Below are 16720 nucleotides of genomic sequence, written 5' to 3' on the forward strand. Positions count from 1 at the left end.
AACTACAGCTCAGTCTTACACATAGGTGTGGGATAATTACAGGGTCTATGAAATGTCCTTTATTTTGCTGAAAGAGTATGCAAGTTAATTTTAAAACAAAACTAAAACCACATCCTGAATATAGACATTCCTGGTATTTTTGTCATATATGAAGATAATCTTAGGATATTTAGAAAATATTTGCTTTCTCTTACTTTCTGTCAAAAAAGTGGAACAATTTACTCATAAACATGCTTTCACCAATGAACAACTTGTTTTACATTTTTCTCCACAATAAAAATATTTCTGCATATTTACTAATAGCTATAGAAAAAGTCATCTTTTACTCTAACACTTTTTCAACAGGGCACTGAGCTAAGGGTTATAATACACTAAATTAAAGAATCAAGATGTAAGATTAGGACTATCTATTTTTAGTTCTATTTAGAGATAGAGAAACTGAGGTTTGGAGGGTTAATGACATTTCCAAGTAATCTCCAAGGTAACTGATAGAATCAAGATTAACACTCTATGACTTCAGGGACCAAACTCCTAAATGATTAACGCTTTTCTTTGTCTTTTTTTAACCTAACATTTATTCTTAAGCGTTTGTCTTCATTTGTTCTCACTGACCAGCTTTGCACACGTCCCTCTATGCACTGACCAGTGTTGCACACGTCCCTCTATACACTGACCAGGGTTGCACACGTCCCTCTATACACTGACCAGTGCTGCATACATCCCTCTATGCACTGACCAGTGTGGCACACGTCCCTCTATACACTGACCAGGGTTGCACACGTCCCTCTATACACTGACCAGTGCTGCACACGTCCCTCTATACACTGACCAGCGTGGCACACGTCCCTCTATGCACTGACCAGCATGGCACACGTCCCTCTATGCACTGACCAGCTTTGCACACGTCCCTCTATGCACTGACCAGTGTTGCACACGTTCGTCTATACACTGACCAGTGTTGCACATGTCCCTCTATGCACTGACCAGTGTTGCACACGTCCCTCTATACACTGACCAGTGCTGCACACGTCCCTCTGTACACTGACCAGCGTGGCACACATCCCTCTATGCACTGACCAGCGTGGCACACATCCCTCTATGCACTGACCAGTGTTGCACACGTTCCTCTATACAGCCTGTATTTAAAAATGTGCTTTGACTTTAGCTTTAATATTTCCAAATAATTTTTGGAAGAATTTTTTCTACATACTGCAATGATTCAAACATATCTGGAAATCATCAAGATTTATAAAAAATAAAAGTAATATTTGGTGAAAATACATATTTAATATCTCCTTTAATAAAGTCACCTAAGATTTTCAACTTATTTGGTTGAAACACACATATTTCAGTGACCTGAAATCAAAATAATTGATTTAATACTTATAAATCATAAATTCAAGAAAAATATTTTTGCCAAACTGCCAACCATATTTGAATATGAACAATTTTAATTATTTACTGTCCATTATTTTTGTACCTTATTTTTTACTTGTTACCACTCAATTTAAAATTGACAAAGAAGGATCTCTATTTTCCTTAGAAAGTTAAGTTTCCACTTTATTTTTTCCCTCTTTTGTAACTCAATTCAATTTACCTCACCAAACCTATTTAAATTACCAAGTTCTTGTTTAGCACAACTAATGCAGAGGTATTTGTTATGGGAGATAGCAAATATAAGGCAAAGTCATTAAATATATCTGACAAGATAAAAAAAATCTTGATTTTTAAAAACGATTTATTTATTGTTCCTGGAAAGACAGATCAAATTTACAAAGGGAAGAGAGATAGAAAGAATGATGTTCTGCCAACTGGTTCACTCTGCAAATGGCCACAATGGCTGGAACTGAGCCATTCTGAAGCCAGATGCCAGGGGCTAGGAGCCTCTTCCAGGTCTCCCCAGGAAAGATTCTCAAGGCTTTGGGTCATCCTGCACTGCTTCCCAGGCTATGAACAAGGAGCTGGAAGTGGAGGAACTGGGAAAGAACCAGCACCCATATGGAATACCAGCGCTTGCAAAGTAGAGATTTAGCCTTTGCGGCATCGTACTGGGACCAAGACAACACATGATGTGAAAGGATATAACATCAACCTTGAGAAGAAACAGTGCAAATGAAACAAGAAAAGGCGAGAATTTACTAAGGAGCACTTCCTAGGGTTCTATGAACTGCAGAGAAGGTGGCAGGGCCTGCACTGCTAGAAACGCTTGGCTGAACTTCTGACATTCACCGCCCTTACTGGCCTCTAACACCTTCCAAGCAGTGAGAGAGCTGGAAGCTTAGGTTTGTTAGTTTCAGATGGTTTTTCAAAGGATACTTTAAGGTATAACTATAATCAAGCTTTAAACATTAAAACCCAAACATTAAAAGCCCACCATGAAATAACAGAGATCAACATATCAGAGGAAAATATTAGGGAATACTGTTTCAAATTAAAAGGTAATCATACTATGGTATACAGGTACATAAATATACTTTTCATAATACTAGATCATCTATGTTATTTCTTTAGGAGAAGCAGTGGTCAAAATTTGATCAAGTTTCAGCTGCAATTAAATGGGTCTTTTATAAAAAGGTGTCACATTCAAAACTATTATTTTCAACATTTTACGCACAAAAAAACTGAGAAATTGAGCCATGTTGAGTAGAATATCCACATAGCTAAGTGGGGCGAAATACAAGATGTACGATGTGTGGCAAGAGGTACAACAGCACCCTGCTCTGCTTGGTTCCCATCTCAACTTTGATGACTGAGCCTGCAGGAGCTCAGCCTGGAGGAGAGTAATACTCACGCAGAGACAATTTCCTCACCACTCACAAACTTTGCGTAAGAGACGGCTTTCCGGTGTCCTTTGAATACCATGATTGGCTGCTTAGTGTTACGAAGATCATAGTAGTGGACACAGTGATCTAGAAAGTAACAAAACCAAAACAACATACTGTAAAATGAAGAAATGGGACAAAGCCAACTTCAGCTGGAGCTGGCATTTTTCATCAAATGTTTCCACAATGAAAAATGTCTAACAGCCAGAAAACCAACATATGTTCAATATTGAAATATAAGGAAGATATATTAGATGGTGCTTTGTTTTTGAGTCTAGGAAAAACAATGGTTACATAAAACAATGAATGTATATGCCAATGCAAGTCTGAATTGGAGACCCACTAATATTTCCACTAATCTTATCTCTAAAAATAAAAGCATAAACAGCTCAAAATAATTGGAAATTTTAAAGCTCATCTTAAGATCTTAATGCTGTAATACAGAAGGCAATATAAACATTATAAAAACATCTGGACAAATAAAAAAACACATAATTTTTCCCCACATGTTTTAAGGAAACAAATTCATGAAATAACTTAAGAAAATTAATCCTCTGTAAGAATGCAATTCTATGATTTCTTTACTCAGTGTTTTTAGTAGTGTAACCATCACCAAAATAAGTTTTAGAAAATCTTTTAAAATCTTCCACATCCAGTAAGATCCCTTTTGCCAATTACTTCTGTAAGCAAGCACTATTTCTGCTTCTTTAAATTTGCTTTTCTGGACAATTTCTGCAAATGAAATATAATATGTGGCCTTGACATATGGCCATATATTCTATGCTTTGTATGACATCTTTCAAGGACATACACATTTTAACATGTTAGTAGTTCTGATTTTTGAAATTTTGAATAGCACACACTGTACAAAACACTCCATTCTTGCATATGGACATCTGCTTCCATTTTTGGGAAACCACTGCAAAAACGTTCCTATCACTCCTCACGTCCAGCTCTCTGGACACATGTTCATCTCCTGGGTGTATATCTGAAACAAGGGCTACTGGCTCATATGGTGGGAACATGCTTAACTGTAAAGAAAGCACCAATTTTGGATTGCACTGTTTTACATTCTGGTCTGCAACAGGGGTGGACTTCCAATCTCTTTAGCTGAGTACTTAGAAATACCTAGACATAAATCAGATGTGTTCCACAACAATTTTCAAAGTTAAGCTCCTTATATTTTTATTTCCTCCATGAAAAGTTGGAAAGGACAAAAGTTTTGAATTTTGCTAGGGTCCAACCGATTTCTTTACACAGACTGGGCTTTTTGTGTTGCACACAGATGACGGCTTCAGATATGAGTATTTTCTCCTGCTTTTCCCCGTTTGCTGTCTTAGTTGTGTAGTGGAGTTTGAAGTGAAGGTCTAAGCTCCTCTTTTTGCAGGGGATATCCAGTTGCCCTGCAACATTTCTTGAAAAGACTCTTTTTTCCTCTGGTGAACTTCTCTGGCATCTTTCTGGAAAACGAACAACTGACTTCTGGATTGTTATTTCTAATCAGTTAATCAGTATACACCTACCCTTCTGCCAGCCCAACACTGTCCTAATAACTATAGCTTACAAATAAGCTTTCAAATTCAGAACAGAACTCTACCCAACTCTGTTTCTTTCACTTGTATTTTCTGTACAAAAACTGAGTTAGACACGGATCAATTTGGGATAGAAAACATTCTAATCGGATGAGTGAATATCTGTCCACTCATCTACTTCTCAAAATACTTCTCAAAATGTAGTTTTCAGTCATTTCATTCACTGAGCAGAGTATTTAAGGTAACAAGAACTGTTTCAAGTATTTTTCTTTCATTTTTTTCCAACATTACTTTCATGTATTTCACAGCTTGTTTTTAGTCCTGTTTATAACTATCTTATCATTATAGACTGTTTCCTCTACAAGTTTCTACTTAAAGACAATTTTGTTTGACAGCTGCTCACACTATATTTTTTCCATGTTTTTATTTTCAAGTTATTTGTGTTTGAATCTGAGGTGTGTGTGTTTTAAGATTTAATTATTTTTATTGGAAATACAGAGTTACAGAGAGAAGGAAAGACAGAGAGAAAGATCTTCCAGCCACTGGTTCACACTCCAAGTGGCCCAATGGCTGGAACTGAGCTGATCCAAAGCCAGGAGCTTCTTCCCATGCAAGTTCAGGGTCTCAAAGCTTTGTTCCATCCTCTACTGCTTTCCCAGGACATAAGCAGGGAGCTGGATGGGAAGCGGAGCAGCTGGCACACAAACCAGCACAACACAGGGTCCCAGCGCATGCAACACAAAGATTTAACCGCTAAGCCACTGTGCCTTGCCATGAAGTGTGTTTCTTATAAATGGAGTATAATGGAGTCCTGTTGTTTGGTGAACGTCATTATGCCAAAATCTGCATTTTGAGAATGTATAACTTATATTTAATGCAATTATCTCTAAGGTATGAATTACACCTGTAACTTTTCTTTTTACCCTTAAATTCCCTCTACTTTTGTCTTCATTTCTGCTAACTATTTCCTAGGATGTTTTTATTTCTTCTTTTTAAATAAATTTGATAATGGATTTCCTGGAGGTTATGATTTGCATGCTAATTGAAAACAATCTAATTAAGCTAGTCCCTAACTTCAATTTAGTAATATAGAGAGCTTGCCCAGTAATATGACCCCTCTGCTCTGCATTGCTACATTAGTACGGCCAGGAAAATTACATCTTATTATGTGTATTAAATGATTTCATAATTGGAATTTAACTAGCTTTTAAATCAGAGGAAAACTATTGCCAGAAGATTTAAACTATACTTTGTATATTACATGTGTATTTTTGTTTTACCACTGTTCTTTATTGTTCTCTAGATACAAAGTATATGGTATCTATCACCGGTTAACGGCTTCAGCCTGAAAGACTGTCCAGTATCTGCTCTAGCAGGCCTACTAGCAAATAACTACTCAGTTTATGGAAATATCTCAATTTCTCCTTCATTATTTTGATGAGCTGTTTTTTGGGCATTAAATTGTTTAATGGCAATCTTTCTCCTTCAGTACATTAAGCATACCCCTTTGGGGTCTTCTCTTTTTTACTCTTCCTGGATTGGGGTCTGCTGGCTGTCTCTGTCTTCAGCATCACAGCTCTTGAAATCTGTCCTTCCTGGTGTTCCCCGCGCTACCTGTGCTTATGGGTTTGGGGCTTTCCCCACAATTCAGCAAGGTTTTGGTTGTTACTTCTTCAGGCCTTCTCCCTCCTCTGTCTTTGCAAACTTCATATACTATGCTGGACGGTGTCTCACACGTTCCTGAAGCTCTACTCGTTTCTCTTCAGACTCTTTTCTTTCCATTCCTTAAAGGAGACAACCACTACTGGCCTATCTCCATACTGACTGCTTCTTGTTCTCATCAGCTAAGCTTACTCATGAACCACACCAGGCAATGTCCCACTAAGTTACTCTATGATGGGCGGCATGTGTGGTGGATCAGCACGTTAATCCTCCGCCGTCTAGCACGGGGCTTCCATATGAATGCTGGTTCACGTCCCAGCTGCCCCAGTTCCAATCTAGTTCTCTGCTAACGGCAGTTACTCTGACTGCATTCAGTGATGATCTTAAGTGGCAGCAATTGATAAGCTTCTGTTATAGAGGTACAAATATCTGGCTGTAATTCATTTGGTACATGCTAAAGTAAAAATGAAAAAATATTATCCCGCTTCAATTGTCCTCATATTAAACCTACCAGTTACAAATTTTAAACTTCCTTTTTACAGTAATAACGCACAATTTAAAAAGTTTTGAGGGTTTGGCACGGTAGCCTAGCGGCTAAAGTCCTTGCCTTGGATGCGCCGGGATCACATGTGGGCACCAGTTCCTGTCCTGGCTGCCCCATTTCCCATCCAACTCCTTGCTTAAGGCCTAGGAAAGCAGTCAAAGAAGGCTCAAACCTTTGGAATCCTGCGTCCACGTGGGAAACCCGGAAGAGGTTCCTGGCCCCTGGCTTCAGACTGGTGCAGCTCTGGCCATTGCGGCTGCTGAAGGAGTAATCTTGGAACGGAAGCTCTTCCTCTATGTCTCTGTTACTCTCTGTATATCTGACTTTCCAATAAAAATTAAAAATAAATCTTAAAAAAAATGATAAATTTTTAACAAGTTACGTACTGAAAGCTTGATAGTATAAAAAACACTGCATTCTAATAATAAATTACGTACTCTTCAGTTAGTAAGTTATACTATGTCACTGTGCACTGCACAAAGGTTTTATTGTAGCTGCAATGAGAGCAGCAGCAGGCTGGAGAGTACGTTACCCTTTGGCAGAGTATTCCACAGACAGGGTAACTTCAAAAAGAAAATTGTACTGATGCATTCACAACTAATCTCCTATGTTTAGTGGTGACTTAATTTCAGCAAAATATATACGCAACCCATTTTACTACATCATCATGTTGCTATTTTGAATTCTGCTTTTATATTGACACTTATTTGGAACTGGAGCTTATAATTGCTTAAGAGACAGGAACATTTGAAGATGGCCTGGAGTTTTATGTTTGCACGTGAGTTTTAGCAACATTATGATTAAAAACAGTGTAGATCAAGGGAGAAGCTGTCAATTCTTCTTTCATTTGTAAAGGTGTCTCTAAATGTTTCTAATATTTTTTAACTCTTTATAAGAACATCACACTGAACAGCCTTGTACCTTTTACTCCAGGGTCATCAACTGTAAGTATTTATCCTGCTTGCTTTATGCCCATGCTATACTCCACCTTCCCATCTCCTTGACGCCGGGTCATTCATAAAGATTCCAACATCATTATATGTTACCATTTCAGAACTTCAGCTTTATCTTCTAAAAATTAAAACTCTGAATATCCACAGTAGTATTATGTCAAATGCAAGAAAAATAACTTAAAATACATTGCGTATTCAAATATAAAAGTGATGGTCCTTCCTACTGTAGCAGGAGGATACAATGTTTGACTGTTCCAACGGTGTCAGTAAATTGATTAGTTAATTGCTCATGTGGCTTTTCCAGTGTAAACAGAATCTGTTCCTTCCAATTTTAAAACCAACCTATGTGACTTCACCACCATAACAGATTCTATACTTTTTACTCATCTAAATGACAACCCTGTGTAAACACTCCAATTAGAGAATCCCACATCAACAGTGCACTCCTCACTGTGCATCAACACTGCAGGGCAATCTACTCAGTGTGCACACCAAGACCTTCAAGAGCAGCAGCACCTCAGGCAGAGGGTCAAAGCTTTCCAAAAGGCAGGTTTTAATTCTAGGGAATTGATATTTATTTATTTGTTCAACTCTTAACATTTTCCATAAATAATCATGTAGATTTAATTTTCTCTTAATGTTAGATTGCCGTCAATTGTTCAACATCCATGTACAACATGATTTAGAAGTGTGCTAATACGGCAGCCATCAGCCATATGTAATAGTAAAGTAAGATTCAGTTTTTCAGTTTCACCAATTGCATTTTAAGTGCTCAACAGTTATATGCCATTAGAACAATCATATCATACAACTCAAATACAAAGATTGCCACTACTGCAAATTCTAGAATAACTGAATAATCTACAAATATCTATAATATGGCAAGTAGAAATTCTACTTCCATGGAAAGATCGAAGTAACGGAAGCAGAGAACACTCTACATAGTGAAGATCGTTATGTCCACCATCATCAACTGTGCTAATCTCAAGCCTTACTTTTGCTCTTCATTAATATATTCCCCAAAGCAGTCCATGTTTACCACTCATCTTAATTATGAGTGTTTCTTGAGAGTGCGGGATTCAAATAGACTAATTAGTTAAATGTGATCTTCAAAAGAATATTTTTAATGACAAGAGGGAACATAATATACATTATTTTTTCCTTATGTATGTCACATCCTCACTCCAAATAGTTTACAGATAGTAAATACTTATTTAACTAAGAGAAGATAAACAAACACAAATACACAGTAGATGGTAATAATAGGCCTTAAACGTTAGAGAACTAGGAATTTTACAATTTATAATTCTCTGTTTGCTCTCTATGGCATCGTTTTGTTCTTAATGGCCCTCTATAAATAATACTTAGCGAATCCAAAGTTTATTTTCTAATGAGCAAACAGATTTAGTTTCAGTTCCTGCTGTATTTTTCCCCCCCATACATAATTTCTATTTTGGGATAACTTAGCCCATTATAAATAAATTATTTCCTGTGGGCTAAAATGTTTCTACAAAGAACAGAAACCTATTTTGACTTTACTACTTACGTAAAAAGTCAAAATTTCAAGAAATTATTTTAATTATGGGAATATTTATTATTTTTCAAGAAAATTTATGAAGTGATAGGTTTATTGATTCTGAAAGGAGAAACTACAGAAAAAACGATGCTGCAAGCTCATTTCCACATGAATTTAAGAACACATAATGTGATTCCTACATCACAGATGCCTTTTGGAGGAAGAATGGATAAAGAAACTGTAGTTTCTACATCTACTCTATGGAATACTACATAGTTATAAAAAGAATGAAATCCCACCATGTGCAACAAAATGGTCCCAACTGGAGACCATCACAGCTTGTCCCCAGAGGGCAAATATCCTATGTTCCCTTTGATATAAGACAACCCTCATGCAAAATATGAAGCAGATACATAGTTGAACACATACATTCATACATTCTTATGGGTGAGCTGCACAACGGAGTCCAGCTGTCAGCAAGAGAAGACACTGCACTGTGCATCTCCTCTCCCAATGGAACTATAAGTAGACCTCGGCAGCTGTGCTGCTAGATCTCCTCCCTCTGCCTTGGCTTACAACACCACAAGGCTCGCAGAGAGCAGAATGTCGACTGCTAGCTATTAACAAAGGTCTAGACTGCTGTGATGCTTTGGGGGGAAATGGTAGGAGGGAGTATGGAAGAGGTGAAGTAAGAATCTCTATCACAGGAAATAATAACAATAAGTAACTCCATGTAATTCATATAATAAAAAACACAAAACTAAATTAAGGCTATTTCATGAGTATCTGATGCTACTTTGGTAAAATGATGTCAAAACATGCATGTTTTACAGCCACTAGAAAGGATTACTCAGCAGGACTTCAAAATCAAGAGTTCATAAGAGGGCTGATGGAAGGGAACTGACAATATACATGTATATGTATATATGAGATATATGCATATTTATACAACATATCCTTTATATGCGTTTTTATCAGTGGTTAAATTTGTACAAAAAAGCCCCCTTTCTTTTGTAGGAAAGAAGCAAAATTTTTTTTCTGAGGAGCAAAGTACTTAGCAAAGGAAACCAGAAGGTAATTGAGTGTATCTGAGACAGAGAAGGAGCAAGCCTGAAGCGCTCCTCCACTTTGCCCCTGGACAGTATGCCCTCACCAACGCAAGCCCTCAGTCCGCGTCACTGGACACCACATTGGACGGCTGATTGCTAATGACTGTCTAACAACAGAAGTATGCTGCTCGGTGGCAACCTCTACCTCCCGAAAACAGAGAAGCTACTCATTTATTTCAATTTCATTATTTACTACTATCTGTTAGCTGTCATTACGATCAGAATAGGTGGCCATGTTCTCTTGTAATCACTTTCTTTGGGACATAAGGACATTTTAAAAATAGTTAAAATTCCATCTGTTAAAGTAGAATTTCATAACAAATATATTGAAAACATTAAAACCCAAGGGCCCAATGGAAAGCCTACTACTCACAGTCCTATAGATTAAGTAAGTTTATAACCCAAAATCCAAACTCAACTTCGGGTTTGTGTTCTAAAAACCCTTGTAAAAAATACAGATGGTAAATATTCTTTTAAAAGAATTTGAGCTGAAACAAATCAAGGTGTATTAGACATAATATTCTAAACGCATATATTTATTGGGAGCCTATTTTGAGAGACATAATGGTCAACATGAAAAGGGCTTCTTTTTTTTGGCAACTACATTCACATATGGCAATCAAACCAAAATAATTAAATAAAACGGGCAGGGTCTTGTGGTGCATCAAGTTAAGTTGCTGCCTGCAACGCTAGCATCCCCAGCATCCTCTGTGGATACTGGCTCAAGTCCTAGAAATTCCACTTCCAATCCAGCCCTGCAAACAGCTTAGGGGTAAATTGTCTGGGTCCCTGGCCCAGTGTGGGGGACCCTGAAGCAGCTGCTGGCACTGGACTTCGGCCTTGGCCCATGATACCTGTTGTAGCCATCTGGGCAGTGTACCAAGGGATGGAAGATTTCTCACTCTTTGTTTCTCTCCCTCTCTCTGCGAAACTCTGATGTTCAAATAAGTAAATCTTTTTGAAAGTATGTAAACAAACACAGATCAGTGTGAATAAGAGAAAAAGGAAAAGTAATGACTGAGTAACTCTCCTTGACGTAACGTTTTCAAAAAGTCTTCAGGAGACGAGATTGAAGATGTGCCGAGGACCAAGCAGCTTGGCTGTAGTGGAGTCTGGGGAAAAGCAGCTCCTGATGGAAGCAGCCCAAGGAATGCACGAGAACAGATCGCAGGTTTTCCTGCTAAGAGCTATTCCAGTAGTTCATATCATGCTTTGAAAAGATAATTCACTCCCTACCTGTGTTGGATAATACTGTAGGAAAAGAAACTAAGAAGCAATAAGAGTAGAGCAAAGAATGCAGTGATCAAGTATACTGAATGATAAATTAGAAAAAGAAAAATTAGGAGAAAGATTAAGAAAAAGAAAAAATTCTACAGGGACTATACCAATGGATTTGCCAATACAGAAGTAACTTGCTATTGAGGAGATTAGTGATGGTGGTAGGAAGCCTGAAATGCGAACAGAAGGGGTGAGCATACTTCCATTATATTTTTAAAAAGAAGAAAGAACAGACACAACTAACTTTAATATGGGGAGTTATGATATATGGTCTGGCCCACTATAGGGACAGAGAGAGGAAAACCAATTAAAACGAAAAGAGAGAGAGAAACAGTAGTGGTTCTACAAAGAAAACCAAACTGATTACTGAAAGTTAAGCTTGAGATGTCAGTTAAACTCTGAGTGGATATTTTAATTCAATAGGAAGGAAATGTGTTCAGTTTCTTGGCGAAGTGTGAGATCTAGATAAAGATTTAAGAGTCAATCATTTGTTTATTATATTTTTCCTTTTTCATGATATGGCTCCATAGGCACAGGAATTCCCTCTTCCCCCTCTCCATTCTCTCTCCTCCACTATTTCCCCCATATTATTACAATAGTTATGAACTATATAATGGATACTGGCAGACTGGCAAGTGAAGATATGTTGTGGTATGCATCTCTACTCCCAAATAAAAGGACTCCCAAAAGTCATATATTTAAAAGGAAAAACTGAATGCATAAAATAACACACTGGAAATTTAGAGTGACAATGAGACACACTAGTATTATTGGGCAAATCAAGGAAAAAAAAATTCAAATTGTAGATGAGAAAGGTACGAAGAAAAGCAGAGAATGTGTGGGCCATTAAGAAAACGTTTGTGAAGCTAATAACTAAATCATACAGATCTCATAACAAGAGTACAGGTGCCCTTCCTAGTCTGAGGGAGAAATTTGAAATAGTACATAGTTGTCATCCTTTAAACAATTACTACATACTCTTCCACTGAGATCCACAAAAAAATCTTTAGATAAATTTCACATTTTATAAGCAGCTTTACAATTACAAAGGACAGTATTCCCTGAGAACAAGCAAATGAACTCCCTCAGTCCAGGAGACAACACTATTCAGTACCATCAGCAACGGGCTTGTTGATGTAGGGGTTCAGCAAAGTGTCTCTTGAATGTCTCACAGAGTTCACACCAGAACTGCCACAGCTTCCACTGTTTCCTTAGAAATCCACATTTCCCATCTATGTATCTTTTAACTTGCTCTTATTGCATATTCTACAATTTTACAAGATCAATCAAGTGGCTAGTTTTGTCTTTATTTTCTGCAATTTATACGCAATAGACCTACTTTCAACAGAAAATTCTCTTATAATGCCAAAGTAAAATATATGCAAATGTATAAAATTAAATATAAAGAGTGAGATATATTCCTATTTCATTTCTGCTGAAGAGGTACTAATACATGTTATATATTTGACAAGTGTCCCTTGTTTTGTAGCAAACAAAACCTGCATTAATTTCTTTAATAAATAAAAATTTTGTAATTAACACTAGTGGTTAAAATTTGAACATTTTCAAGGGTATATTATGGGAAAAAATGGAAAAGATACACTTGTTTTGTCATAAAAACAAGCTTGAAATTAAAGCTCCTGAGAGGTTCTTCAAGTCTGTAAGGTGCTCTAGCGACTGCTGCCCGGGGTTCAGAAGAGCCCTTGTGCCATCCCAGAACTGTAGAGTACACTGGGGCATTAGCGCACCCAGTACTCCGACAACCCTCCAGGCTCTGGGGTCAACCTCACTTACAATAAAAAATAAGGCTCAGAGAAGGGAAGTTACTTGCCCAAGGCTACTTAGCTGGGAAATGGCACAGCGAGAATTTCTTCAAGTAGTTTAGCATTAGATTATCCTCACAAGAAAAATGTGGTAAATGAATAAATCAAAAGATCCCCAAAAAAGTTAGTATTCGAACAGATTTCCGTAAATTTGCTATTTATTACTCGTTTTTATTTGCGGTCCTTGTCTTCCTGCTCCCTCATTCTACTCTTGTTAGGTGTTTTGTGGTAAAAATTCAGTATTGTATCTAAATTCATTTGCTTTCCTCCTAGCTTGTCAGTTTACTTAATTTTAAACTCCTCTAAGTACTGCTCTTCGATTTTTAAAACACCTTGCAATTACCAAAGCCTGGCCTCATTTCAAATAACACTGGTTTCTTAATAAGTAGTGTGAATCCTTATAACAAAACATTCTAACTCTTCCCTTGTGTCCCTAATATCTTTGTCATATTTCACTGCACATTTCTTTAGGCATATATAAGCCTATGCAGACAAACATATGCACAAAAAATGCTGGAAACTTTTAAAAGTTTGCAGAAAATACAATTAAAAGCTAAATCTGGCGAAAAAATTTTTGAGGTTCTGTTTGAGATAATCTTCAGAAAGTTGCCTGGAATATGAGGAACGCTTTTTTCACTTATCCTTCTCCAATTCAGCAATCAGGATAAGGAAGTTCTTTTTTTATTTAAGATTTTTTTTTTTTATTAGAAAGGCAGATGTACAGAGAGGAGGAGAGACAGTGAGAAAGATCTTCTGTCTGATGATTCATTCCCCAAGTGACCACAACGGCCTGTGCTGTGCCGATTCGATGCCAGGAGCCAGGAACTTCTTTTCAGGTCTCCCACACAGGTGCAGGGTCCCAAGGCTCTGGGCCCACCTTGACTGCTTTCCCAGGCTACAAGCAGGGAGCTGGATGGGAAGTGGAGCTTCCGGGATTAGAACCGGCGCCCATATGGGATACCGGCGCATTTAAGGCTAGGACTTTAGCTGCTACACTATTGCGTTGGGCCCAGGTTAAGGAGTTTTGATACCCAGTAATTGCACTTATGCATAAACGTAAAATCATATTAGTTTTATGTGATGGTTCAAATTCATTTTATGTTGTTTGCTTCCTGAAAACAATGTTCGGGGCAGGTGATGACTTTTAAAGAACACACCTATTTTACAGCAGTACAACTGTGTGATAACTGCCCTTCCTGCTCCATCCGGAAGCCACAGGCTCCAGCAGCTGCTCCCGGTGGACATCTCCTTGATCCCCTTCCTCTCACAACTGCATCAGTAAATCGAAGAATACTGATGGTTTCTTCCTTACCAGAGAGGTTCTGTAGCAAGTACTATCTTCGAAAAATATATAATATAAATCATTACATTAGTATTAGCAAAGTAACAGGTACTGGATTTAAAAATATCTACTTAGATAAAAAAGCTCCTCATGAGAGCTATTTTTGCATGATCTGGCTATAGCTACTTAGAGTCTGGAAGGAAAGACACACACAAACTGGTGGAAGATTTACTAGGTCCTTCAAAGGTATTTTAGCACATAGCAATCTCAAAAGTAGATTCTATTTATAATAGAATGCATCTTTAATATTTGGATTCAATTTTGCTACTAAAGAAAATGAAAGTGAAAGATCCTCTCTCCCCTATTATTCATGCAATGTAGGTATTTAAAACAGATATTCATGCAACAGAATTTATTAAATAAACACTGATACATGAGTGAAGCAAAAGACATCATCTTTACTGACAAACACTGCTTAAGATAAAAGACAAGGTGGATTAATGGAAAATATAATAAAAGATATTCCAAGCACTTAGAGATCTTACTTAAAATCTTCCATGTTAACTGCATAACAAAATGAACTTGGGTTTCACAGATCAAAGTCATAACTAGATTATCTATTTCAAGATAGGTATTGTTCATCTGTTGTTCCACATCCCAAATACCTACAACAGACTGGGCCTGGAAAGGCTGAAACCTAGAACTCCAGCTGGGTTTCACGCGCAGCTGGAATGGATTAAATACGTGGGGTATAATCTATTGCCATCTTGAGTGTAACGGCAGGAAGCTGCTTAGGAAGCGGAGGAGCTTGGCTTCTAATTGATACTCTGATCTGGGGTGCAGGACTCCCAAGTGATGACTAAACCTACTGCACCCCAATACCCAAGACCAAGTTCTTAAGTTTAAAAAAATTCATGTTCTTTGATGATTATGAAGTTGGCGGTAAGAGAGAATACAGTAGTTCACAAGTTGACTTTCAAGATTCATAGAAAGCCTAGAACTGCATTAATTTTACACAGTACAGATATTCATCCTTTACATACAGCCCATTAAGGCAAAAAAAAAAAAAAAACCTCTCTAAACAAAGAAAACCACTTATTGGCTTCTTAGTCATGAAATATTATCTATACATAAAAGACACTCACAAGTCTATTCACAGTGCTAGGTCTGGGCAGGTTTGTCTTATGTCTGGTAAGCTGGCCCTGAGCATCACTGGCAATGTATGAAAAGCAAAAATGAGTTCTGTGGGGCCAGAACCATGGCTCAAGAAGCGAGTCCTCCACCCTGTGATGCCATCTGTCCATGTGGGCACAGGTTTGCGTCCTGTAAACTCCTGTACTAATCCAGCTCTCGGCTACAGCCTAGGAAAGCAGCAGAGGATAGTTTAGTCCTTGGGACCTGTACCTAAATGTGAGACTCACAAAAAGGTTCCTGGCTGCCAAATTTGGATGAGCTTGGGAGAATCAAGATGGTGGAATAGGGTAAGGACACTTTTAAACAGACGGAGAAATATTTAATCAGGATGAAGCAGAGAGGACACATTCCAGGAAACAGGAGAGGACAGAACAACAGCAGATTATGTCTGGAGACTGACAGACACAGGAAACAGCGTACACAATGGTATGGTGTTGCAGTGACTGACACTCCAGTGGCATTCAGCTAACAGCAATCTGAACTCCACCAGCAGCCGGAACTCCACCAGCAACCAGGTGGGAAGGGACTTTCACTGGGAGCTTGGGAGCTGAACCCAGACAAAGAACTGTTCGTCCTACTGCTCTATTTGATTTGACCAGGAGCAGAGACAGAGCAGTGGATTCCAGATGGGCAGTGTGAGAACAGGGTGGATTTCACAGCCCAGTCAGCCCCCTAGAGCCAAATTGGGTGTCATTTTGCTTAAGGAGGCAAAGGCAAGGGAAAGGACTGAGCATGAAACTGAGCTGGGAGCAAACTCGTTTCTGACTCAGTGAAATGCAACAACGTGGCATTCTACAGGTTCAGCAGATCAACAACTCTAGTAGTGGTACGTCAGGCGCCATTTTGTACACTGTGGCAAAAGCTTTAGGACTGCAGGGGACAACAGTGAACTGTGCATGTGCTGAGCTCACAACAACTCACTGAATTCCATGGTTTGCACTAATCCCGCAGGAAAATAATACCAACTGTGGCATTGTATGGGTCAAAATAGGTCCGTGTAGCACC

At 38.1% G+C, this 16720-nt stretch overlaps 1 protein-coding gene across 2 annotated transcripts in view; it reads right to left on the reverse strand.

The window, feature by feature from the left end:
* COP1 (COP1 E3 ubiquitin ligase) overlaps nt 1-16720 on the reverse strand; it is a 156776-nt gene that overhangs the window by 21009 nt on the left and 119047 nt on the right. For both annotated transcript variants that reach the window (XM_058660701.1, XM_058660700.1), the window contains exon 16: nt 2792-2909. In XM_058660701.1, the coding sequence (XP_058516684.1) occupies nt 2792-2909 (118 nt within the window). The remainder of the gene's footprint in view (nt 1-2791; nt 2910-16720) is intronic.

Source organism: Ochotona princeps, chromosome 2 (assembly GCF_030435755.1).
Source record: "Ochotona princeps isolate mOchPri1 chromosome 2, mOchPri1.hap1, whole genome shotgun sequence".
Classification (NCBI taxonomy): Eukaryota; Metazoa; Chordata; class Mammalia; order Lagomorpha; family Ochotonidae; genus Ochotona; species Ochotona princeps.